The sequence below is a fragment of the Bombina bombina genome, chromosome 5, assembly GCF_027579735.1.
Source record: "Bombina bombina isolate aBomBom1 chromosome 5, aBomBom1.pri, whole genome shotgun sequence".
Lineage (NCBI taxonomy): Eukaryota > Metazoa > Chordata > Amphibia > Anura > Bombinatoridae > Bombina > Bombina bombina.
This window is the reverse complement of record NC_069503.1, coordinates 552,024,798-552,051,301: the sequence shown is the minus strand read 5'-3', so window position 1 is coordinate 552,051,301 and position 26,504 is coordinate 552,024,798. Positions and strand designations below refer to the sequence as shown.

The window sequence follows — 26,504 nt, the reverse complement described above, 5'->3', positions numbered from 1 at the left end:
TTCTACCTGAGCCCAATATAAACCTGCTTCCTCCCATGGTCCTTTGCTGGTTTATTGAAGTGTAATAGCTACAGTTCCAGTCCTTACCTTTTCTACAGCATAACAGGATTTAAACTGTGTATTTATTTCCTTTTCTATCAGCATACCTCTACTTCAGCCGGAGCTGACATTTCATATCTGCAGCAGGACTTCACTCCACACCTCCCCCATCCAGGCTCTGCTTGTGAGTATTCCTAACAACCTGGCGTGACACGCCACTCAGCAAACAGGAAACGCAGGGACCACAGCGTTCACACTGCTCACCAAACTCATTGGGACCGGATCTCTGTGCTGCACTCATCGCACTCACAGCAGCTGCAGTTTGCTTAAAGGGGAAATCTCATTCAGTGACTTCTGGACAGGTGCTGTATAAACTTTCATAAACACACTGTGCAACTCTCTTCTGAAGTACACTTAAACATACTAGAAGTGTAAGTTTTGTATAGTGAAGCTGTTTGCATTTAACCGTGAACTCTCTTTACTAATTGCATCCTGAAATACAATTAACCTCTGCACTACTGTTTGTAGACTGAAGCTGCTTGCATTTAACCCTGGTCTCTTTCTACTAACTGCATCCTGATATATAATTAACCTCTGCACTACTGTTTACCTCTGTATATCCATTGCTACGAATACCTGCCAAAGTCAACTCCCACTAATAGACACTCCAGTTTACTGGGAGCTAGCTGTCTGGCAAAATTAACAACAAGTGTTATACAGTTCACTAAATGCATATAGTGTACTGTCATCCTCAACTCTTGTAACACATCCCCAATTTTACATGATATCTTGGTTGTTACAATTACAAGTGAGTTGATTGTTACACTCCTCCATGGAGTCTAAACTTAGTTCTTTCAGTTCTTAAAGGGGTTCCGTTTGAACCCTTACATTCCATAGATATTAAGTTACTATCTTGGAAAGTTCTGTTTTTGGTTGCTATTTCTTCTGCTAGAAGAGTTTCTGAATTGTCTGCTTTGCAGTGTACTTCACCCTATCTGGTGTTCCATACAGATAAGGTAGTTTTACGTACCAAGCCTGGTTTTCTTCCAAAAGTGGTTTCCAACAGGAATATTAACCAGGAAATAGTTGTTCCTTCTCTGTGTCCGAATCCAGTTTCGAAGAAGGAACGTTTGTTACACAACCTAGATGTGGTCCGTGCTTTAAAATTCTATTTAGAAGCAACAAAGGATTTCAGACAGACATCATCCTTGTTTGTCGTTTATTCTGGTAAGAGGAGAGGGCAGAAAGCTACTGCTACCTCTCTTTCCTTTGGCTGAAAAGCATAATCCGATTGGCTTATGAGACTGCCGGACGGCAGCCTCCTGAACGAATTACAGCTCACTCTACTAGAAGAACGAGGCTTCTGTTGATCAGATCTGTAAGGCAGCGACTTGGTCTTCTCTGCATACTTTTGCCAAATTTTACAAATTTGATACTTATGCTTCTTCGGAGGCTGTTTTTGGGGGAGAGGTTTTGCAAGCTGTGGTGCCTTCCGTTTAGGTTACCTGACTTGTTCCCTCCCTTCATCCGTGTCCTAAAGCTTTGGTATTGGTTCCCACAAGTAAGGATGAAGCCGTGGACCGGACACACCAATGTAGGAGAAAACAGAATTTATGTTTACCTGATAAATTCCTTTCTCCTACGGTGTGTCCGGTCCACGGCCCGCCCTGGCTTTTTGTCAGGTTTAAAAATGTTTATTTCTATGCACTACAGTTACCCCGGCACCCTATGGTTTCTCCTTTTTCTCCTAACCGTCGGTCGAATGACTGGGGGGCGGAGCCAGAGGAGGGGCTATATGGACAGCTTTTGCTGTTTGCCTCTTTGCCATTTCCTGTTAGGGAAGAGAATATTCCCACAAGTAAGGATGAAGCCGTGGACCGGACACACCGTAGGAAAAAGAAATTTATCAGGTAAACATAAATTCTGTTTTTGCAGCATGTGTATACTTTTTTTCTCTTAAAGGCACAGTACCGTTTTTTAAGATTATTTTTTTCACTAAATAAAGTGTTTTCTCACTTGTTTGTAGTCATTACTTGCATGTCTGACATTGAGGTAAGTCAATGTTTAATATGTTTAGAAGCCATTGTGGAATCTCCACGTAGACTGTGTCCCTCATGCACTGAAAGGTCAATAAATTGTAAAGAACATATTTTAGCTACTAAAAGTATGTCACAGGATGATTTTAGAAGAGAATCAGTTTTTGCCATCTATTTCTCCCCAAGTGTCACAACCATTAACGCCCGCACAAGCAACGCCAAGTACTTATAGTTCGTCTAATTCTTTCACCCTGCAGGATATGGCCGCAGTTATGAATACTTCCCTCACTGAGGTTTTATCTAAGCTGCCGGGGTTGCAGGGGAAGCGCAGTGGGTCTGGGTGAGAACATACACTGAGCCCTCTGACGCTTTATTAGCTATATCTGATGTACCCTCACAATGTTCTGATGTGAGAGATTTGCTGTCTGAGGGAGAGATTTCTGACTTAGGAAATATGTTCCCTCAGACAGATTCAGATATGACGGCTTTTAAATTTAAACTAGAATACCTCCGCTTATTGCTCAGGGAGGTTTTAGCGACTCTGGATGATTGTGACCCTATTGTAGTTCCAGAGAAATTGTGTAAAATGGACAAATTCCTAGAGGTTCCTGCCTACACTGATGTTTTTCCAGTCCCTAAGAGGATTTTGGAAATTGTTACTAAGGAGTGGGATAGACCAGATATTCCGTTCGCTCCCCCTCCTACTTTTAAGAAAATGTTTCCCATATCGGACGCCGTGCGGGACTCGTGGAAGACGGTCCCTAAGGTGGAGGGAGCTATTTCTACCCTGACTAAGCGTACAACTATACCTATTGAGGACAGTTGTGCTTTCAAAGACCCTATGGATAAAAAATTAGAGGGTCTCCTGAAGAAAATATTTGTTCTTCAAGGTTTTCTTCTCCAACCTATAGCGTGCATTGTTCCTGTAACTACTGCAGTGGTCTTTTGGTTTGAGGCTCTGGAAGAGGCTAGTCAGGTTGAGACTCCATTAGAGGATATTCTAGATAGAATTAGGGCTCTCAAGCTAGCTAATTCTTTCATTACAGATGCCGCTTTTCAATTGGCTAAATTAGCGGCAAAGAATTCAGGTTTTGCCATTTTAGCGCGCAGAGCGTTATGGCTTAAGTCCTGGTCTACTAATGTGTCATCAAAAAGCTAAGCTTTTAGCCATCCCTTTCAAGGGTAAGACCCTATTCGGGCCTGAACTGAAAGAGATCATTTCAGACATCACTGGAGGGAAAGGCCATGCCCTTCCTCAGGATAAGATGAATAAGATGAGGACCAAACAAAATACTTTTCGTTCCTTTCGAAACTTCAAGGTGGTCCCTCTGCCGCGAAGCAAGAGGAGAATTTTGCTCAATCCAAGTCAGTCTGGAGACCTAACCAGACTTGGAACAAGGGTAAACAGGCTAAGAAGCCCGCTGCTGCTACCAAGACAGCATGAAGGGGTAGCCCCGATCCGGGACCGGATCTAGTAGGGGGCAGACTTTCTCTCTTCGCTCAGGCTTGGGCAAGAGACGTTCAGGACTCCTGGGCTTTAGAAATAGTAACCTAGGGGTATCTTCTAGATTTCAAAGATTCTCTCCCAAGGAGATTCCATCTTTCTCAATTGTCTGTAGAACCAGACAATAAGAGAGGCGTTCTTACGCTGCGTAGAAGACCTATATTCCATGGGAATGATCTGCCCAGTTCCGAATACAGAACGGGGGCAAGGGTTCTACTCCAATCTGTTTGTGGTTCCCAAAAAATTGTGGAACTTTTAGACCAATTTTGGATCTCAAGATCCTAAACAAATTCCTCAGAGTCCCATCCTTCAAGATGGAGACCATTCGGACTATTTTGCCAATGTTCCAGGAGGGTCAATATATGACCACCGTGGACTTAAAGGATGCGTATCTACACATTCCTATCCACAAAGATCATCACCAGTTCCTCAGGTTCGCCTTTCTGGACAAACATTACTAGTTTGTGGCTCTTCCCTTCGGGTTGGCCACGGCTCCCAGAATTTTCACAAAGGTGCTGGGGTTTTTTCTGTTAGTTCTAAGGCTGCGGGGCATAGCTGTGGCGCCTTATCTGGACGATATCTTAATCCAGTCAACTTACCAATTAGCCAAGTCTCACATGGACATCGTGTTGGCTTTTCTAAGAGGGTGGAAGGTGAACGTGCAAAAGAGTTCACTTATCCCTCTCACAAGAGTTCCCTTTCTGGGAACTCTGATAGATTCGGTGGACATGAAAATTTTTCTGACGGAGGTCAGGAAATCAAAGATTTTATCCATCTGCCGAGCTCTTCATTCCATTCCTCGGCCGTCAGTGGCTCAGTGTATGGAGGTAATCGGTTTAGTGGTAGCGGCACTGGACATAGTTCAGTTTGCTCGCTTGCATCTCAGACCACTGCAACTTTGCATGCTCAAACAGTGGAATGGGGATTATGCAGATTTATCTCCTCGGATAAATCTGGACCAAGAGACCAGAGACTCTCTTCTTTGGTGGTTGTCACAGGATCATTGGTCCAAGGGAATGTGTTTCCGCAGGCAGCATGGGTCATAGTGACGACGGACGCCAGCCTGTTGGGTTGGAGTGCAGTTTGGAATTCCCTGAAAGCACAGGGATTGTAGACTCAGTAGGAGGCTCTCCTCCCGATAAATATTCTAGAAATATGCAACGCGCTTCAGGCGTGGCCTCAGCTGGCGTCGGCCAGATTCCTAAGATTCCAGTCGGACAATATCACGACTGTAGCATATATCAATCATCAAGGGGGAACAAAGAGTTCTCTAGCGGTGATAGAGGTTTCCAAAATAATTCAATGGGCAGAGACTCACTCTTGCCATCTATCAGCAATCTATATACCAGGAGTGGAGAACTGGGAAGCGGATTTTCTAAGTCGTCAGACTTTTCATCCGGGGGAGTGGGAACTCCTTCCGGAGGTGTTGCACAATTGATTCATCAATGGGGCACACCGAAATTGGATCTGATGGCGTCTCGTCAAAATGCCAAACTTTCTAGATACGGGTCCAGGTCAAGGGATTCTCAGGCAGTACTGATAGATGCTCTAGCAGTACCCTGGTCGTTCAACCTGGCTTATGTGTTTCCACCATTTCCTCTCCTTCCTCGTTTGATTGCCAGAATTAAACAGGAGAGAGCTTCGGTGATTTTGATAGCACCTGCGTGGCCATGCAGGACTTGGTATGCAGACCTGGTGGACATGTCATCTCTTCCACCATGGACTCTGCCACTGAGACAGGACCTTCTGATTCAAGGTCCGTTCCAGCATCCAAATCTAGTTTCTCTGCGACTGACTGCTTGGAGATTGCACGCTTGATCTTTTCCAAGCGGGGGTTCTCTGAGTCGGTCATAGCGGTCGGTCTGAGTCGGTCATAGTCGGTCTTGATTCAGGTCCGAAAGCCTGTCACTAGGAAAATTTATCATAAGATATGGCATAAATATCTTTTTGGTGCGAATCCAAAGGCTACTCATGGAGTAAGATCAGGATTCCTAGGATTTTGTATTTCAAGAAGGATTGGAGAAGGGATTGTCAGCTAGTTCCTTAAAAGGACAGATATCTGCTTTGTCTATTCTATTGCACAACCATCTGGCAGATGTCCCAGACGTTCAGGCGTTCTGTCAGGCTTTAGTTAGAATCAAGCCTGTGTTTAAACCTGCTCTGCCATGGAGTTTGAATTTAGTTCTAAAAGTTCTGTTTCTAGTTGCTATCTCTTCAGCTTAAAGAGTTTCTGAACTATCTGCATTACAATGTGACTCGTCTTATCTTGTTTTCCATGCTGATAAGGTGGTTTTGCGTACCAGACCTGGGTTCCTCCCTAAGGTTGTGTCTAACAGGAATATCAATCAGGAAATTGTTGTTCCTTCTCTGTGTCCTAATCCTTCTTCTAAGAAGGAACGTCTGTTGCACAACTTGGACGTGGTTCGTGCTTTGAAGTTTTATTTGCAGGCAACCAAAAATTTTCGTCAAACATCTTCTTTGTTTGTTGTCTATTCTGGAAAGCATAGAGGTCAAAAGGCTACGGCTACCTCTCTTTCCTTTTGGCTGAAAAGCACCATCCGTCTGGCTTATGAGACTGCTGGACAGCAGCCTCCTGAAAGAATTACAGCTCACTCTACTAGAGCGGTGGCTTCCACATGGGGTTTTAAAAATGATACTTTCTGTTGAACAAATTTGTAAGGCTGCGACTTGGTCTTCGCTTCATACCTTTTCCAAATTTTACAAATTTGATGCTTTTGCTTCTTCGGAAGGTTATTTTTGGGAGAGAGGTTTTGCAAGCAGTAGTGCCTTCCGTTTAGGTTCCTGTCTTGTCCCTCCCTTCATCCGTGTCCTAAAGCTTTGGTATTGGTATCCCACAAGTAAGGATGAAACCATGGACTCGGTACATCTTGTAAAAGAAAACAAAATTTATGCTTACCTGATAAATTTCTTTCTTTTGCGATGTACCGAGTCCACGGCCCGCCCTGTCTATTCAAGACAGATAGTATTTTTTATTGAAAACTTCAGTCACCTCTGCACCTTATAGTTTCTCCTTTTTCTTCCTTGGCCTTCGGTCAAATGACTGGGGGGTGGAATTAAGGGGGGAGCTATATAGACAGCTCTGCTGTGGGTGCTCTCTTTGCCACTTCCAGTTAGGAAGGATATTATCCCACAAGTAAGGATGAAACCGTGGACTCGGTACATCGCAAAAGAGAGAAATTTGTCAGGTAAGCATAAATTTTGTTTTTGTTAGTTTTCCTTGATCCTTTTTTTTCCTTATTTTTACAATATATTGCACTTTATATTGCATTTAATTGTTACTGTTATGCAAGACTTCATGTTTGTTTACTTATGAGAGAAAAAATTCACACCTGCCTAAAATGTTTGCACAGTAGTGTTTGTGTGTATCTATATGTATATATATATATATATGTTTGTTATAAATATATATATATATATATATATATATATATATATATATATATATATATAGCGAGAGATACAAAAATATACATTTTATCATTAAATAGATATAAATTGACAATTACTTTTTTTTTCTTTTGCTATTTATATAGAGAACATTTGATTTTAAAATGGTCCTTATGTTAGTGATGGATTGTGAAGATAGAAGCTGTGTGTTGCTAAACTTTACTTTTCGTATTTTATAGTGAATGATGTTAAAAATGCAGCTCCATGTGTGGCAAGCTACCTACTTTTTGACCAAGGTGACCAAGTGATGAAACAGAATATGGCCTACTATGTGTATCATAAGGAGAAATGGGGTCTTTCAGAAGAACATTTTAAGCCAAGACCTGTAAGTTGACTTACACATTTCAGTGTTCTCCTCAGAAAATATTACAAGCTGGGTGGTATAACAAAAGTATGGGGTGAATGCTGGTTTAGAACAATTCAAACTGTTAGCTCACAGAAAAAATGACTCTTCAGTAGTCAGGTGGGGCAGTGTAACCATTTCTATTATATAATTTTCTGCTATGTAAAGCACACATTAATTGCATAATTTAACATGTATTTAATTAGAATTTGTGCAATAAAATGGAACCTTTTTAATATTAGCTTATTTTAACTTAATATTGTCTAAAATTTTAGTCGTGTGGTCAGTAAAATCAGCCGAGTGGTGCACCGCTAGAAAGGTCCTAGGAAGAACACTGCATTTTTTATTTTCCCTTGAGTTTACTTATTATGCATGTTAATAACTAGTATATATACTAATTCAAGGTTAGCATTTCATGTTTTTGATAAATACTTTTTCAAGTTTTTAATTTTGTGCACTAAATTTTGCTTTATCTGTTACAGTATGTCCAAGAATCTAAGCTTTCCCTTATATTAAATTCTTTTTTTTATATACTCATTTTATGTTTTATATTATCTATTGATGCAATTTACGGAGTATATGAATGTATGAGATATAGGGGCTACATTTCTTTAGAACAAGTTTTAAGTACAGGAAAAAAGTAGGGTTGTAGCAGAAAGATTTTTACCAGGGTACTTGTAGTATTGAATTACATGAGGTTTTTGTGATCTGTTCACTTTCTACTTCATTGTCATGATAATAGTGGGTTCGGACAAAATAGAAACAATCTGTAAATTGTATTTGTACCCCCATCTATGGAGAATAAAACGTAAAGTAGCGCTGTGGATGACTATAAAACAATGGTCTTCTAAGTGTGGGGCGCTAAAGCATATAAGGGAAGGCACAGGAGCAGTCACACTATGCACTATCGTCTGGAAACCACAACCAGCAGCTGACTTTGACAGACCATAGAAAAAATTTTAAGAGCCGACAATTACACTTATGTTGTGATGGAACACTGCAAAGGGCGTGATTTAGTTTGTAAGAAAGGCACATAGGTCAAAATCACCAATTTGGATTAATCAGTAACTTTAGGATCAGCTCAAGAGCAGAGTGTGAGCCCTGAAAAATAAAGAAACACCAGAGGGGAGGCCCACCTCCTAAGATTTTGAAAAACACAATGAATGAAAATTTTTATCAAGCTCTGTGTGTCCCAAAGTATAATTTAAATAAGAAAATGTCAGTCATAAAAAAGTGAAAATTCATTTTATTAACCACACGCAAACTATATTAAAGCAAAATATAGAAACATGCAAGTCACAATTGCAAAAAAATTATTGTGATTATAAATTGGTGATTAGCAAGCATGTGTTATGTCAGAAGTGATGGTAAACTCTCCCCTTTTCTCCAACATAGGTGTGTCCGGTCCACGGCGTCATCCTTACTTGTGGGATATTCTCTTCCCCAACAGGAAATGGCAAAGAGCCCAGCAAAGCTGGTCACATGATCCCTCCTAGGCTCCGCCTACCCCAGTCATTCTCTTTGCCGTTGTACAGGCAACATCTCCACGGAGATGGCTTAGAGTTTTTTAGTGTTTAACTGTAGTTTTTATTATTCAATCAAGAGTTTGTTATTTTGAAATAGTGCTGGTATGTACTATTTACTCAGAAACAGAAAAGAGATGAAGATTTCTGTTTGTATGAGGAAAATGATTTTAGCAACCGTCACTAAAATCCATGGCTGTTCCACACAGGACTGTTGAGAGCAATTAACTTCAGTTGGGGGAACAGTGAGCAGTCTCTTGCTGCTTGAGGTATGACACATTCTAACAAGACGATGTAATGCTGGAAGCTGTCATTTTCCCTATGGGATCCGGTAAGCCATGTTTATTACGATCGTAAATAAGGGCTTCACAAGGGCTTATTAAGACTGTAGACTTTTTCTGGGCTAAATCGATTCATTATTAACACATATTTAGCCTTGAGGAATCATTTTATTTGGGTATTTTGATATAATAATATCGGCAGGCACTGTTTTAGACACCTTATTCTTTAGGGACTTTCGGATCTGGTGGGGGGCAGACTCTCTCTCTTCGCTCAGGCTTGGGCAAGAGATGTTCTGGATCCTTGGGCGCTAGAAATAGTCTCCCAAGGTTATCTTCTGGAATTCAAGGGGCTTCCCCCAAGGGGGAGGTTCCACAGGTCTCAGTTGTCTTCAGACCACATAAAAAGACAGGCATTCTTAGATTGTGTAGAAGACCTGTTAAAAATGGGAGTGATTCATCCTGTTCCATTAAGAGAACAAGGGATGGGGTTCTACTCCAATCTGTTCATAGTTCCCAAAAAAGAGGGAACGTTCAGACCAATCTTAGATCTCAAGATCTTAAACAAGTTTCTCAAGGTTCCATCGTTCAAGATGGAAACCATTCGAACTATTCTTCCTTCCATCCAGGAAGGTCAATTCATGACCACGGTGGATTTAAAGGATGCGTATCTACATATTCCTATCCACAAGGAACATCATCGGTTCCTAAGGTTCGCATTCCTGGACAAGCATTACCAGTTCGTGGCGCTTCCTTTCGGATTAGCCACTGCTCCAAGGATTTTCACAAAGGTACTAGGGTCCCTTCTAGCTGTGCTAAGACCAAGGGGCATTGCTGTAGTACCTTACTTGGACGACATTCTGATTCAAGCGTCGTCCCTTCCTCAAGCAAAGGCTCACACGGACATAGTCCTGGCCTTTCTCAGATCTCACGGATGGAAAGTGAACGTGGGAAAGAGTTCTCTATCTCCGTCAACAAGGGTTCCCTTCTTGGGAACAATAATAGACTCCTTAGAAATGAGGATATTTTTGACAGAGGCCAGAAAAACAAAACTTCTAGACTCTTGTCGGATACTTCATTCCGTTCCTCTTCCTTCCATAGCTCAGTGCATGGAAGTGATCGGGTTGATGGTAGCGGCAATGGACATAGTTCCTTTTGCGCGCATTCATCTAAGACCATTACAACTGTGCATGCTCAGTCAGTGGAATGGGGATTATACAGACTTGTCTCCGAAGATACAAGTAAATCAGAGGACCAGAGACTCACTCCGTTGGTGGCTGTCCCTGGACAACCTGTCACAAGGGATGACATTCCGCAGACCAGAGTGGGTCATTGTCACGACCGACGCCAGTCTGATGGGCTGGGGCGCGGTCTGGGGATCCCTGAAAGCTCAGGGTCTTTGGTCTCGGGAAGAATCTCTTCTACCGATAAATATTCTGGAACTGAGAGCGATATTCAATGCTCTCAAGGCTTGGCCTCAGCTAGCGAGGGCCAAGTTCATACGGTTTCAATCAGACAACATGACAACTGTTGCGTACATCAACCATCAGGGGGGAACAAGGAGTTCCCTAGCGATGGAAGAAGTGACCAAAATCATTCTATGGGCGGAGTCTCACTCCTGCCACCTGTCCGCTATCCACATCCCAGGAGTGGAAAATTGGGAAGCGGATTTTCTGAGTCGTCAGACATTGCATCCGGGGGAGTGGGAACTCCATCCGGAAATCTTTGCCCAAGTCACTCAGCTGTGGGGCATTCCAGACATGGATCTGATGGCCTCTCGTCAGAACTTCAAAGTTCCTTGCTACGGGTCCAGATCCAGGGATCCCAAGGCGGCTCTAGTGGATGCACTAGTAGCACCTTGGACCTTCAAACTAACTTATGTGTTCCCGCCGTTTCCTCTCATCCCCAGGCTGGTAGCCAGGATCTATCAGGAGAGGGCGTCGGTGATCTTGATAGCTCCTGCGTGGCCACGCAGGACTTGGTATGCAGATCTGGTGAATATGTCATCGGCTCCACCTTGGAAGCTACCTTTGAGACGAGACCTTCTTGTTCAGGGTCCGTTCGAACATCCGAACCTGGTTTCACTCCAGCTGACTGCTTGGAGATTGAACGCTTGATCTTATCGAAGCGAGGGTTCTCAGATTCTGTTATCGATACTCTTGTTCAGGCCAGAAAGCCTGTAACTAGAAAGATTTACCACAAAATTTGGAAAAAATATATCTGTTGGTGTGAATCTAAAGGATTCCCTTGGGACAAGGTTAAGATTCCTAAGATTCTATCCTTCCTTCAAGAAGGATTAGAAAAAGGATTATCTGCAAGTTCCCTGAAGGGACAGATTTCTGCCTTGTCTGTGTTACTTCACAAAAAGCTGGCAGCTGTGCCAGATGTTCAAGCCTTTGTTCAGGCTCTGGTTAGAATTAAGCCTGTTTACAAACCTTTGACTCCTCCTTGGAGTCTCAATTTAGTTCTTTCAGTTCTTCAGGGGGTTCCGTTTGAACCCTTACATTCCGTTGATATTAAGTTATTATCTTGGAAAGTTTTGTTTTTAGTTGCAATCTCTTCTGCTAGAAGAGTTTCAGAATTCTCTGCTCTGCAGTGTTCTCCTCCTTATCTGGTGTTCCATGCAGATAAGGTGGTTTTACGTACTAAACCTGGTTTTCTTCCAAAAGTTGTTTCTAACAAAAACATTAACCAGGAGATTATCGTACCTTCTCTGTGTCCGAAACCAGTTTCAAAGAAGGAACGTTTGTTGCACAATTTGGATGTTGTTCGCGCTCTAAAATTCTATTTAGATGCTACAAAGGATTTTAGACAAACATCTTCCTTGTTTGTTGTTTATTCCGGTAAAAGGAGAGGTCAAAAAGCAACTTCTACCTCTCTCTCTTTTTGGATTAAAAGCATCATCAGATTGGCTTACGAGACTGCCGGACGGCAGCCTCCCGAAAGAATCACAGCTCATTCCACTAGGGCTGTGGCTTCCACATGGGCCTTCAAGAACGAGGCTTCTGTTGATCAGATATGTAGGGCAGCGACTTGGTCTTCACTGCACACTTTTACCAAATTTTACAAGTTTGATACTTTTGCTTTTTCTGAGGCTATTTTTGGGAGAAAGGTTTTGCAAACCGTGGTGCCTTCCATTTAGGTGACCTGATTTGCTCCCTCCCTTCATCCGTGTCCTAAAGCTTTGGTATTGGTTCCCACAAGTAAGGATGACGCCGTGGACCGGACACACCTATGTTGGAGAAAACAGAATTTATGTTTACCTGATAAATTACTTTCTCCAACGGTGTGTCCGGTCCACGGCCCGCCCTGGTTTTTTTAATCAGGTCTGATAATTTATTTTCTTTAACTACAGTCACCACGGTACCATATGGTTTCTCCTATGCAAATATTCCTCCTTAACGTCGGTCGAATGACTGGGGTAGGCGGAGCCTAGGAGGGATCATGTGACCAGCTTTGCTGGGCTCTTTGCCATTTCCTGTTGGGGAAGAGAATATCCCACAAGTAAGGATGACGCCGTGGACCGGACACACCGTTGGAGAAAGTAATTTATCAGGTAAACATAAATTCTGTTTTTTTAAAATCAGATTCGGAATGTTAGTTATATTTTAGATAGCGTTTTTAATTCATCAGTTGTAACGAAGATGCGCTATAATTTCAAAAGTCAATTTTTCTGTGAGCTAAAGGTTTGAATTGTTCTCCAATCAGCACTATAGCTACAACAAAAGTGCCATATTTGGGGAATGCTGGTTTAGAACAATTTAAACTGTTATCTCACAGAAAAAAATTACTTTCCTTTTTAAGATAGGGAGAGTCCACGGCTTCATTCCTTACTGTTGGGAAATAGAACACCTGACCACCAGGAGAAGGCAAAGACACCCCAGCCAGAGGCTTAAATATTCCTCCCACTTCCTCACTACCCCAGTCATTCTTTGACTTTCGTCACGTTAGGAGGTGGCAGAGAAGTGCCAGTAGATTCGGAGAGTCCTGAAAAAGGGTATCTGCCCTTCGAGATAGGACTGGAGTTTTAAGTAGTCATATCAATCTCTCAGTGAGAGTATTGGTGAAAGTTAGAGTCTGGAGATTGTTGGTATATACTAGGTTTACAATAAAGTTTTATTATTATATCAGCAGTAATCTCCAGTAACATGTTGGAGAACTTATCTTAGCAGTAACCAATAAAATGTTTATATGTAACAATAGATTTATTACAATCAATATTTATTCCTTAGTTCTTGATTAGTTAGCTTTATAGACACCTTGAATTATATTTATGTAGAAACTAGATTATGAATCAATTGTTCACGCTTATTACAATACCACAAATGGTTCTATATAATTCAAATTAAACCACCAGAAATTGTGTATTGTTAATGCAACAGCCAATTTATATGCCAATTAATATGAGCTGAAATAACCTCTTATTTAGCCACAATAAAACACATTTTAAAATATATCACAATTAGCTACAAATACTTAATAAACACCAGAGAGATTTAAATACAATAACCAATGTATATGAAATTTCACAATAGTAAAACTGACTTCTAAATATGGGATGTAAAATCATTTCTAGCAAATAAAATTACTGGACATCAATATGATTATTTCTAAATTACACAGGACTATGAATATAAATTTTAAATACCAAATATACCTTTAAATCACTAGCTTCAATTAAACTGTGGCAACAATGAATGTATTTTAAAATATTAAATTATAATCACTGCCATACATTACAACATAACCAATTTGAAAGTTTCAGCTTTTTCAGATAAATCCGTTGACACCTCATAAATAAGAAAGGTATTTGCTATTATGGAAAAAGAAAGTTAGGCCCAGTTTTTGCTTTATAGAGACTGTGTTCCAAAGGCAGCAGTTGTGAGTCAGTCAAAATTCCAGCAAAAGACCCCTTTCTTTCCTCTTGCAGGAGCTTTTATCAAGTGATAAGCCTGCATCTATTTTGTAATCATTGGTGAATATTTGGATACGCCCCATCGGTACTGTCTCTCCATTGGCCCTCGGAGCTAGACATTTCATTGGCTTACTAGGAATGTATGGGTTTTAACAGTCAACCCGTTTGACTGTAATTCTCGCATAAACCACCAGAGGGCAGCAGACAACCAGAAATACAGTCTCACTATCAATACTGCTAACAGTTTAATATCTATATTCTGATATATTTTTAATTGTATATTTAAAATACTCACTATTTCCTGATATTGATAAACTTATCTGGTCAACATATATGTCCCATCTAAAATAATTTAGCATGTATTTCTAGAGACTAAACATGAGTATACTTCTAGTATTATATTCGTAAGCAATTATACTGTTAATTATTTGCTCTTCATAAACTCATAGCATTCAACATACTGGCATTATATTGTATCTTAATATAAATCCAGTATATGCCATATTTCTAATAATTGTTGAGTGCATGGACTTATGTTTAGGCGAAATATTCATAGAACAGCTTATCAGTCTTATTTGGAATTTTCCTGTCAGACCAGGCTCTGAAAAATAAAGAAAAGCATTATTTATTTATTTTTATCCTGAAGGTTTGCAAAACATTTTGAATTCAGCAATACAGCCATTCATTTAATATAGGACATTTATCCAGTATAGTATAATTTTTCAGATTGATGCACATATATCTAGATATTTTCAATATGATGTGGGTATAGAGAATATTAACTTATATGAAGATTAATTCACTGCATTTCCACATGTCTAACTTTTTTTGTTTTCAGGCAAGATGTGTATTTAGTTGGTTCAGGGGTAATTAATATTTGCATATAAATTAGTTATCTCTCCTGAAAACCTGTCTTTCTGTGCATACACTTGGGCTTCAAAAGATTAGCTCTAGACCAAGTGACTGTTGTTCACAGGGGGTCTGTAACTTTATTACACATCTTTGGCAGGAAATACATACATATATATATATATATATATATATATATATATATATATACACACACACACACAGTGGATATAAAAAGTCTACACAACCCTGTTAAAATGTCAGGTTTCTGTGATGTAAAAAAATGAGACAAAGATAAATTATTTCAGAACCTTTTACACTTTTAATGTGACCTATAAACTGTACAACTCAATTGAAAAACAAACTAAAATATTTTAGGAGGAGATAAGTAAACAAAAAAAAAACTAAAATGTGGTTGCATAAGTGTGCACACCCTCTTATAACTGAAGATGTAGCTGTGTTTGGATTTAAGCAATCAAAATCATGTTAAATAGGAGTCAGTACACACCTGCCATCATTTAAAGTGCCTCTCATTAACCCCAAATAAAGTTCAGCTGTTCTAGTAGTTCTTTCCTGACATTTTCTTAGTTGAATCCTACAGCAAAAGCCATGGTCCGCAGAGATCTCCCAAAGCATCAGAGGGATCTCATTGTTAAAAGGTATCAGTCAGGAGAAGGGTACAAAAGAATTTCCAAGGCATTAGATATACCATGGAACACAGTGAAGACAGTCATCATCAAGTGGAGAAAATATGGCGCAACAGTGACATTACCAAGAACTGGATATCCCTCCAAAATTGATGAAAAGATGAGAAGAAAACTGGTCTGGGAGGCTGCCAAGAGGTCTACAGCAGTATTAAAGGAGCTGCAGGAATATCTGGCAAAAACTGGCTGTATGGTACATGTGACAACAATCTCCCGTATTCTTCATATGTCTGGGCTATGGGGTAGAGTGGCAAGACGGAAGCCTTTTTTACCAAGAAAAACATCTAAGTCTGGCTAAATTTTGTAAAAACACGTCTGAAGTCTCCCAAAAGCATGTGTGAACAGGTGTTATGATTTGATGAAACCAAAGTTGAATTTTTGGCCATATTTCCAAAATATATGTTTGGCGCAAAAACAACACTGCACATCACCAAAAGAACACCATACCCACAGTGAAGCATGGTGGTGGCAGCATCATGCTTTGGGGCTGTTTTTCGTCAGCTTGAACTGGGGCCTTAGTCAAGGTAGAGGGAATTATGAACAGTTCCAAATACCAGTCAATATTGGCACAAAACCTTCAGGGTTCTGCTAGTAGCTGAACATGAAGAGGAACTTCATCTTTCATTATGACAATGACCCAAAGCATACATCCAAATCAACAAAGGAATGGCTTCACCAGAAGAAGATTAAAGTTTTGTAATGGCCCAGCCAGAGCCCAGACCTGAATCCGATCGAAAATCTGTGGGTTGATCTGAAGAGGGCTGTGCACAGGAGATGCCCTTGCAAGCTGACAGATTTGGAGTGTTTTTGCAAAGAAGAGTGAGCAAATCTTGCCTAGTCAAGATGTGCCATGCTCATAGACTCATACCCAAAAAGACTGAGTGCTGTAATAAAATCAAAAGATGCTTCAACAAAGTCTTAGTTTACGGGTGTGCACACTTATGCAACCATATTATTATTTTTTTATTATTTTTACTTCCCTCCACCCAAAAGATTTCAGTTTGTTTTTCAATTGAGTTGTACAGTTTATAGGTCATATTAAAGGTGGAAAAAGTTCTGAAATGATTTATCTTTGTCTCATTTTTTTTACATCACAGAAACCTGACATTTTAACAGGGGTGTGTAGACTTCTTATATCCACTGTGTGTATGTGTGTGTATATGTGTATATATATATATATATATATATATATATATTTAATAACACTCGCAGGTATCCTGACATAAATCCCCTTTCCAATTTTAAATATATGTAGGACACATGTATTCGAATTGGCTTGAAGTCTGTGGTACTTGGTGAGTGTACTGACAGTATGTGTCATAGACAATTTTATTATGAAGAGAGTCCGTTATTTTTGAGCCCTTATGCTCGCTAGCTAGGCATCTTTAAACTACAACACTTCATTAGTTTATTTGGGGAAATGTCCTTTCATTCTCCCTCTATGACTTGTAGTTGGGATCTAGGATGACATGCTCGCAACTGATTAATATGGACCCATTTATCCATAAAGGTATCATTTTTAGGGATCCTTAATTTTATAGGCAACTGGAGATATTTTGTCAGTAATGACAAAAGGACCCTTCCATGATGGAAGAAATTTCTTCTCCTTAACCTGATCCTCTTCCAAAGTTATAAAGATAAACTTTATCATTTACGGTATTTCATATTCCTTTTTGGAGGTTTTGAGATCATAATAGGTTTTAGCGGCAGTTGTGGCCTTCTCTATGTTCCTTTGAGCCAATGCATATTGCAGGTGCTTCCTTAAATTTTTCACATATTGATGCATATTGGCAGCATTTATCAAGTTCTGGTCTGATGTACAGTACAATAGATGTTGAGGTAGAACCATTCTCTGCCCGTCATCAATTCGAAAGGTGACATCTTAGTAGCACTACTTGGAGTTGCTCTTAATGCCATTAGGACTAGAGGCAATTTTTCATCCCAGTCTTTACCTGTTTCACTCGCAAACTTTTTGAGGATTTTCACAATGGACTGGTTGTAACGCTCTACACCACCACTAGAGGCAGCTCTATAAGCAATATGGAGCTTTCTTTTGACCCCTAGTATTTTCCACATCTTGGTCATCACTTCACTAGGGAAGTGGGTTCCCCGATCGGATTCGATTCTCTGGGGTAACCCAAATCTGGAAAATACGTGGTCGATGAGCAATCATGCACATGTTTCAGCACTATTGTTAGGTGCACTGATGCACTCTACCCATTTAGTGAACAGGCATGTCACTTTTAACATGTATCTGTTACCTCTAGATGATCTAGTTACTGGATCAATAAAATTTGTATATCTGACTATGGCATTACCATCCCCTTTTTCTACGTTGGCGCAGTGGGTTGGAACTGTGGAAAGATTAAACACACTTGACAGTAGGTTTGAGCATCTTTCAACACGTGCGGCCAAAAGTCACGTAATATTTCTCTTGTAAGGTGTATCCAGTCCACGGATCATCCATTACTTGTGGGATATTCTCATTCCCAACAGGAAGTTGCAAGAGGACACCCACAGCAGAGCTGTAATATAGCTCCTCCCCTAACTGTCATAGCCAGTCATTCTCTTGCAACTAGGACGTTGTAGGAGAGAGTGGTTAAATATAGCTAGTTTATTTTCTTCAATCAAAAGTTTGTTATTTTTAAATAGTACCAGAGTTGTGCTATTTTATCTCAGGCAGTAAATAGAAGAAGAATCTGCCTGAGGTTTCTATGATCTTAGCAGGTTGTAACTAAGATCCATTGCTGTTCTCACATATGTCTGAGGGGATTACACTGATGAAGTAAAACTTCAGCGAGAGAATGGCGTGCAGTTCTGCTATCAGGTATGTGCAGTTATAATTTTTTCTAGAGATGGAAAACACTAGAAAATGCTGCTGATACCGGATTAATGTAAGTTAAGCCTGAATACAGTGATTTAATAACGACTGGTATCATGCTTACTCCCAGGGGTAATACCCTTATGATATTGCAATATAAAACGTTTGCTGGCATGTTTAATCGTTTGTATATATGCTTTGGTGATAAAACTTTATTGGGGCCTAGTTTTTTCCACATGGTTGGCTTAAATTTAAACTAGAAACAGTTTCCTGAGGCTTTCCACTGTTGTAGTATAAAAGTTACAGTTGGTGCAGTTAAAATTACAAACTGTGACATCCAGCTTCCCTCAAAGGCCCTCTGAATGCTATAGGACATCTCTAAAGGGCCCAAAGGCTTTCCAAAGTCGTTTATTGGGGAAGGTAGGGCCACAGCTTGCTGTGGCAGTTGGTTGTGACTGTTAAAAAAACGTCTATTTCGTTTTTTTTATCCGTTTTTTGAACTAAGGGGTTAATCATCCATTTGCAAGTGGGTGCAATGCTCTGTTAGCCTATTATACACACTGTAAAAATTTCGTTTGATTTACTGCATTTTTTCACTGTTTTTCAAATTCGGACAAAATTTGTTTCTCTTAAAGGCACAGTACCGTTTTTTATATTTGCTTGTTAACTTGATTTAAAGTGTTTTCCAAGCTTGCTAGTCTCATTGCTTGTCTGTATAAACATGTCTGACATAGAAGAATCTCCTTGTTTATTATGTTTAAAAGCCATGGTGGAACCCCCTCTTAGAATGTGTACCAAATGTACTGATTTCATTTTATGCAATAAAGATCATTTTCTGTCTTTAAAAATTTTTATCACCAGAGGAATCTGACGAGAGGGAAGTTATGCCGACTAACTTTCCCCACGTGTCAGACCCTTTGACTCCCGCTTAAGGGACTCGCGCTCAAATGGCGCCAAGTACATCTAGGGCGCCCATAGCGTTTACTTTACAAGACATGGCGGCAGTCATGGATAATACACTGTCAGCGGTATTAGCCAGACTACCTGAACTTAAAGGTAAGCGAGATAGCTCTGGGGTGAGACAAAATGCAGAGCATACTGACGCTTTAAGAACCATGTCTGATACTGCCTCACAATATGCAGAAGCTGAGGAAAGAGAGCTTCAGTCAGTGGGTGATGTTAATGACTCAGGAAAGATACCTGATTCTAATATTTCTACATTTAAATTTAAGCTTGAACACCTCCGCATGTTGCTTAGGGAGGTTTTAGCTGCTCTGAATGACTGTGATACCATTGCAGTGCCAGAGAAATTGTGTAGACTGGATAAATACTTTGCAGTGCCGGTGTGTACTGATGTTTTTCCAAATACCTAAAAGGTTTACAGAAATTATTAATAAGGAATGGGATAGACCAGGTGTGCCGTTCTCTTCCCCTCCTATTTTTAGAAAAATGTTTCCAATAGATGCCACCACACGGGACTTATGGCAGACAGTCCCTAAGGTGGAGGGAGCAGTTTCTACTCTAGTAAAGCGTACTACTATCCCTGTCGAGGACAGTTGTGTTTTTTTTTTTAGATCCAATGGATAAAAAATTAGAGGTTACCTTAAGAAAATATTTATTCAACAAGGTTTTATCCTACAGCCCCTTGCATGCATTGCCCCTGTCACTGCTGCTGCGGCGTACTGGTTTGAGTCTCTGGAAGAGGCTTTACAGGTAGCGACTCCATTGGATGACATACTTGGCAAACTTAGAGCACTTAAGCTAGCCAATTCTTTTATTCTGATGCCATTGTTCATTTGACTAAACTAACGGCTAAGAATTCTGGTTTTGCTATACAGGCGCGTAGAGCGCTATGGCTTAGATCATGGTCAGCTGACGTGACTTCAAAATCTAAGCTACTTAACATTCCCTTCAAGGGGCAGACCCTATTCGGGCCTGGTTTGAAGGAGATTATTGCTGATATCACTGGAGGAAAATGTCATGCCCTTCCTCAGGACAGGTCCAAATCTAGGGCCAAACAGTCTAATTTTCGTGCCTTTTCGAAACTTCAAGGCAGGTGCGGCATCAACTTCCTCTAATGCTAAACAAGAGGGAACTTTTGCTCAATCCAAGACGGTCTGGAGACCAATCCAGACCTGGAAAAAAAGTAAGCAGGCCAAAAAGCCTGCTGCTGCCTCTAAGACAGCATGAAGGAACGGCCCCTATCCGGTAACGGATCTAGTAGGGGGCAGACTTTCACTCTTCGCCCAGGCGTGGGCAAGAGATGTTCAGGATCCCTGGGCGTTGGAAATTATATCCCATGGATATCTCCTGGACTTCAAAGCTTCCCCCCCAAAAGGGAGATTTCACCTTTCACAATTATCTGCAAACCAGATAAAGAGAGAGGCATTCTTACACTGTGTACGAGACCTCCTAGTTATGGGAGTGATCCATCCAGTTCCAAAGGAGGAACAGGGACAGGGTTTTTACTCAAATCTGTCTGTGGTTCCCAAAAAAGAGTGAACCTTCAGACCAATTTTGGATCTAAAGATCTTAAACAAATTCCTCAAAGTTCCATCATTCAAGATGGAAACTATTCGTACCATCCTACCAATGATCCAGGAGGGTCAATATATGACTACAGTGGATCTAAAGGATGCTTATCTTCACATTCCGATACACAAAGATCATCATTGGTTTCTCAGGTTTGCCTTTCTAGACAGGCATTACCAGTTTGTAGCTCTTCCCTTTGGATTAGCTACAGCCCCAAAAATCTTTACAAAGGTTCTAGGGTCGCTTCTGGCGGTCCTAAGGCCGCGGGGCATAGCAGTAGCCCCTTATTTAGACGACATCCTGATACAGGCGTCAAACTTCCAAATTGCCAAGTCTCATACGGACGTAGTACTGGCATTTCTGAGGTCGCATGGGTGGAAAGTGAACGAGGAAAAGAGTTCTCTATCCCCACTCACAAGAGTTTCCTTTCTCCAACATAGGTGTGTCCGGTCCACGGCGTCATCCTTACTTGTGGGATATTCTCTTCCCCAACAGGAAATGGCAAAGAGCCCAGCAAAGCTGGTCACATGATCCCTCCTAGGCTCCGCCTTCCCCAGTCATTCTCTTTGCCGTTGTACAGGCAACATCTCCACGGAGATGGCTTAGAGTTTTTTGGTGTTTAAATGTAGTTTTTATTCTTCAATCAAGAGTTTGTTATTTTAAATTAGTGCTGGTATGTACTATTTACTCTGAAACAGGAAAGAGATGAAGATTTCTGTTTGTAAGAGGAAAATGATTTTAGCAACCGTTACTAAAATCGATGGCTGTTTCCACACAGGACTGTTGAGAGGAATTAACTTCAGTTGGGGGAAACAGTGAGCAGACTTTTGCTGCTTGAGGTATGACACATTTCTAACAAGACTCGGTAATGCTGGAAGCTGTCATTTTCCCTATGGGAACCGGTAAGCCATTTTCTTTGTTTAAGTAAAAGAATAAAGGGCTTCATTAGGGCTTAAAAAACTGGTAGACATTTTTCTGGGCTAAAACGATTACTTTACTAAGTATATTTGGCAGATTATTACTTTTAATAGTTGTTAAATCTTGGGGATTGTTTTAATAAAAACGGCAGGCACTGTATTGGACACCTTTTTCACTGGGGGCCTTTTCTAGTCATAGACAGAGCCTCATTTTCGCGCCTCTAATGCGCAGTTGTTTTTGGAAAGCATGGCATGCAGATGCATGTGTGAGGAGCTAAGAACCACTGAAAAAGCTTATAGAAGGCATCATTTGGTATCGTATTCCCCTCTGGGCTTGGTTGGGTCTCAGCAAAGCAGATACCTGGGACTGTATAGGGGTTAAATGTAAAAACCCTTATTTTAAGGGTTAAAGCTTTCAAATTTGGTGTGCAATACTTTTAAGGCTTTAAGTTACTGTGGTGAAATTTTGGTGAAATTTGAACAATTCCTTCATACTTTTTCACATATTCAGTAATAAAGTGTGTTCAGTTTAAAATTTAAAGGGACAGTAACGGTTTTATTGTAAAACGTTTTTTGTGCTTTGTTAACAAGTTTAAGCCTGTTTAACATGTCTGAACCATCAGATAATGATGTTCTATATGTATGAAAGCCAATGTGTCTCCCCATTTAAATATATGTGATATATTTGTGTCATAATGTCCAAACAAAGTAGGGATAATAATGCCATAGATATAATATTGCCCAAGATGATTCCTCTAATGAGGGGAGTAAGCATGGTACTGCATCATCCCCTTCTGTGTCTACACCAGTTTTGCCCACACAAGAGGCCCCTAGTACATCTAGTGCGCCAATACTTATTACCATACAACAATTAATGGCTATAATGGATAATTCTATTGCATGCATTTTTTTCCAAAATGCCTACTTATCAGAGAAAGCGTGATTGCTCTGTTTTAAACACTGAGGAGCAAGAGGACGCTGATATCTTTTCTGACATACCCTCACACCTATCTGAAGGGGCCAGGAGGGAGGTTTTGTCTGAGGGAGAAATTTCAGATTCAGGGAAAATTTCTCAACAAGCAGAACCTGATATTGTAACTTTTAAATTTAAATTTCAACATCTCCACGCACTACTTAAGGAGGTATTATCTACTCTGGATGATTGTGACAATTTGGTCATTCCAGAGAAATTAGGTAAGATGGACAAGTTCCTAGAGGTTCCGGTGCCCCCCGATGTTTTTCCTATACCCAAGCGGGTGGCGGACATAGTAAATAAGGAGTGGGAAAGGCCCGGCATACCCTTTGTCCTCCCCCTATATTTAAGAAATTAGTTTCCTATAGTCGACCCCAGAAAGGACTTATAGCATACAGTCCCCAAGGTCGAGGGGGCGGTTTCTACTCTAAACAAACGCACTTCTATTCCTATAGAAGATAGTTGTGCTTTCAAGATCCTATGGATTAAAGGTTAGAGGGTTTGCTTAAAAAGATGTTTGTTCAGCAAGGTTACCTTCTACAACCAATTTCATGCATTGTTCCTGTCACTACAGCTGCGTGTTTCTGGTTCGAAGAACTAGAAAAGTCGCTTAATAAAGAATCTTCGTACGAGGAGGTTTTGGACAGAGTTCAAGCTCTTAAATTGGCTAACTCTTTTTTATTTTAGATGCCGCTTTGCAATTAGCTAGATTAGCGGCGAATAATTCAGGGTTTGCTATCGTGGCGCGCAGAGCGCTTTTGCTTAACATCCCTTTCAAGGGTAAAACACTGTTTGGCCCTGACTTGAAAGAGATTATTTCAGACATCACTGGGGGAAAGGGCCACGCCCTCCCACAGGATAGGTCTTTTAAGGCTAAAAATAAGCCAAATTTTCGTCCCTTTCGCAGAAACGGACCAGCCTCAAATTCTACACCCTCTAAGCAAGAGGGTAATACTTCTCAAACCAAGCCAGCCTGGAGGCCGATGCAAGGCTGGAACAAGGGTAAGCAGGCCAAGTCACCTGCCACTGCTACCAAAACAGCATGAAGTGTTGGCCCCCGATCTGGGAAGGATCTGGTGGGGGGCAGACTTTCTCTCTTTGCTCAGGTTGGGGCAAGAGATGTTCAGGATCCTTGGGCGCTAGAAATAGTTTCTCAACGTTATCTCCTGGAATTCAGGGAACTACTCCCAAGGGGAAGGTTCCACGGGTCTCAATTATCTTCGAACAGGCATTCTTACACTGTGTAGAAGACCTGTTAAGCATGGGAGTGATTCATCCTGTTCCATTAGGAGAACAAGGGATGGGTTTTTACTCCAACCTGTTTATAATTCCCAAATAAGAGGGAACATTCAGACCTATTTTAGATCTCAAGATTCTAAACAAGTTTCTAAGGGTTTCATCATTCAAAATGGAAACCATTCGAACGATCCTTTCTACCATCCAGGAAGGTCAATTCATGACCACGGTGGACTTAAAGGATGCGTACCTACGTATTCCTATCCACAAGGAACATTTTCGGTTCCTAAGGTTCGCCTTTCTGGACAAGCATTACCTGTGGCACTTCCATTCGGATTAGCCACTGCTCCAAGGATTTTCACAAGGGTACTAGGGTCCCTTCTAGCGGTGCTAAGTCCAAGGGGCATTGCAGTAGTACCTTACTTGGACGACATCCTGATTCAGGTGTCGTCTCTGTCAAAAGCAAGGGCTCATACGGACATTGTCCTAGCCTTTCTCAGATCTCACAGGTGGAAAGTGAACATAGAAAAAAGTTCTCTGTCCCCGTCAACAAGAGTTCCCTTCTTGGGAACAATAATAGTTTCCTTAGAAATGAAGGTTTTTCTGACAGTGGCCAGAAAATCAAAACTTCTAAGCTCTTGTCAGGTACTTCATTCTGTTCTTATTCCTTCCATAGCGCAGTCCGTGGAAGTAATAGGGTTGATGGTTGCGGCAATGGACATAGTTCCTTTTGCACGAATTCATCTAAGACCATTGCACCTGGGCATGCTCAGACAGTGGAATGGGGATTATACAGTCTTGTCTCCGACAATACAAGTAGATCAAATAACCAGAGATTCACTCCGTTGGTGGCTGACCCTGGACAACCTGTCACAGGGAATGAGCTTCCGCAGACCAGAATAGGTCATTGTCACGACCGACGCCAGTCTGGTGGGCTGGGGCGCGGTCTGGGAACCCCTGAAAACTCAGGGTCTATGGTTTCGGGAAGACTCTCTTCTCCCGATAAACATAATGGAACTGAGAGCGATATTCAATGCTCTCAAGGCTTGGCCTAGACTAGCAAAGAAAAGTGGAAGTATTGGCGCTTACAGCTAGGATAGATCTATATTTATATGAAAATACGAATAAATAATACAAAAAATATATATATATATATATATATATATATATGAGCAAGAGATAATAAAGATATATTAAGGGGCTTCTAAAAGATTGCTTAAAATGATACAGCACTCAAGAAAAGATATCAAGAATTTAATATTAGTAAATAAATAAATACAATTGATAAAGAACAATGTCTAAAATATCAAGCACAATTACAATATAAAATTTAAAGGGAAGGGGTATGCAGGGCAGTAAAACCTAACTCTAAAGACTAGCTCAAACAAGCAGATTACAATAGAGAGGTACAATGTCAAGCAGAACGATTCCCTATTCCTAAATACACACGTGGATAAGAGATGGCCTCAGTGATGTAAATATAGCACTCGATAATAAAACACTGAATAATAAAACACTTAATAGTAAAACATTCAAATATAGAATCTGGACGTCCAGTATTAAAATAATAGGGATAAACGTGCAAAAGAAAATAGTCTAAAAGGGTTAAATATAAACAATGATCAGAATAAAAATGATCAGAGTAAATTGTCCCGTGAGAGCAAATATATATATAGGCTCAGTAAGCAACGATGGTATTGTATATCACCAGTATGTCTATTGGAGCTTAGTCTATTCACTTTATGCTCTCAAATGTAGTTGATCTTGCTCATCGAGTATTGGATCAAACTTACACACATTTGAGAGTGGTACCTTAAGCTTTGTTAAGAAGAGAGAAGGCAGCTGTCTGTAGTAGAGTGGATCGATCTTTTCTGTCTCTATTCAGTAGTCGGTCTGTGTCCGATAACCGCCTCTTCAAAATCACAAGAGCAGTGTATCCAATAGCCAGCTTAGGCTTTGCTGGCGTCTTCTGTTTCTGCACGGCCAGTCACGTGATGTTGTGTCAGCTGTCAGGTAACGTGTAGCCGTATCAGCTGTTTTTACCGGTGTCCGTGCACTCTCTGCTTTCAGTGAAAGCTAAGTCGGTATATTCAGAATTGGTGTGTTGGAAGTTCCTCCTTCCAGGCTTACAGCTGAGGGTGAACTCTTCTTAATGGAAAGTAGCACCACTCCTCTTTTAGATAGAAATAGAGGGTGATGTGAATGTCTCAAGGTGGATGGTAGTAAACAACTTCCAGTGTTTCTTGATTATTTTTTCTATCTTTTTGTGTTCTCCATTAAAATTTGTGATAAATGGAACTGATATTTCATCTATTGGTTGTATTTCAAGATTAGTTTTGTCTTTATATGTAAGTAGTGTTGCTCTA

General features: G+C 40.6%; 1 protein-coding gene across 1 annotated transcript in view; it reads left to right on the top strand.

Annotated features, from left to right (window-relative positions):
- The window catches only part of CRTAP (cartilage associated protein), a 601,161-nt gene that overhangs the window by 398,718 nt on the left and 175,939 nt on the right, over positions 1-26,504 (top strand). The window contains exon 5 of the mRNA XM_053714506.1: positions 7,227-7,372. Coding sequence (XP_053570481.1) covers positions 7,227-7,372 — 146 coding nt within the window. The remainder of the gene's footprint in view (positions 1-7,226; positions 7,373-26,504) is intronic.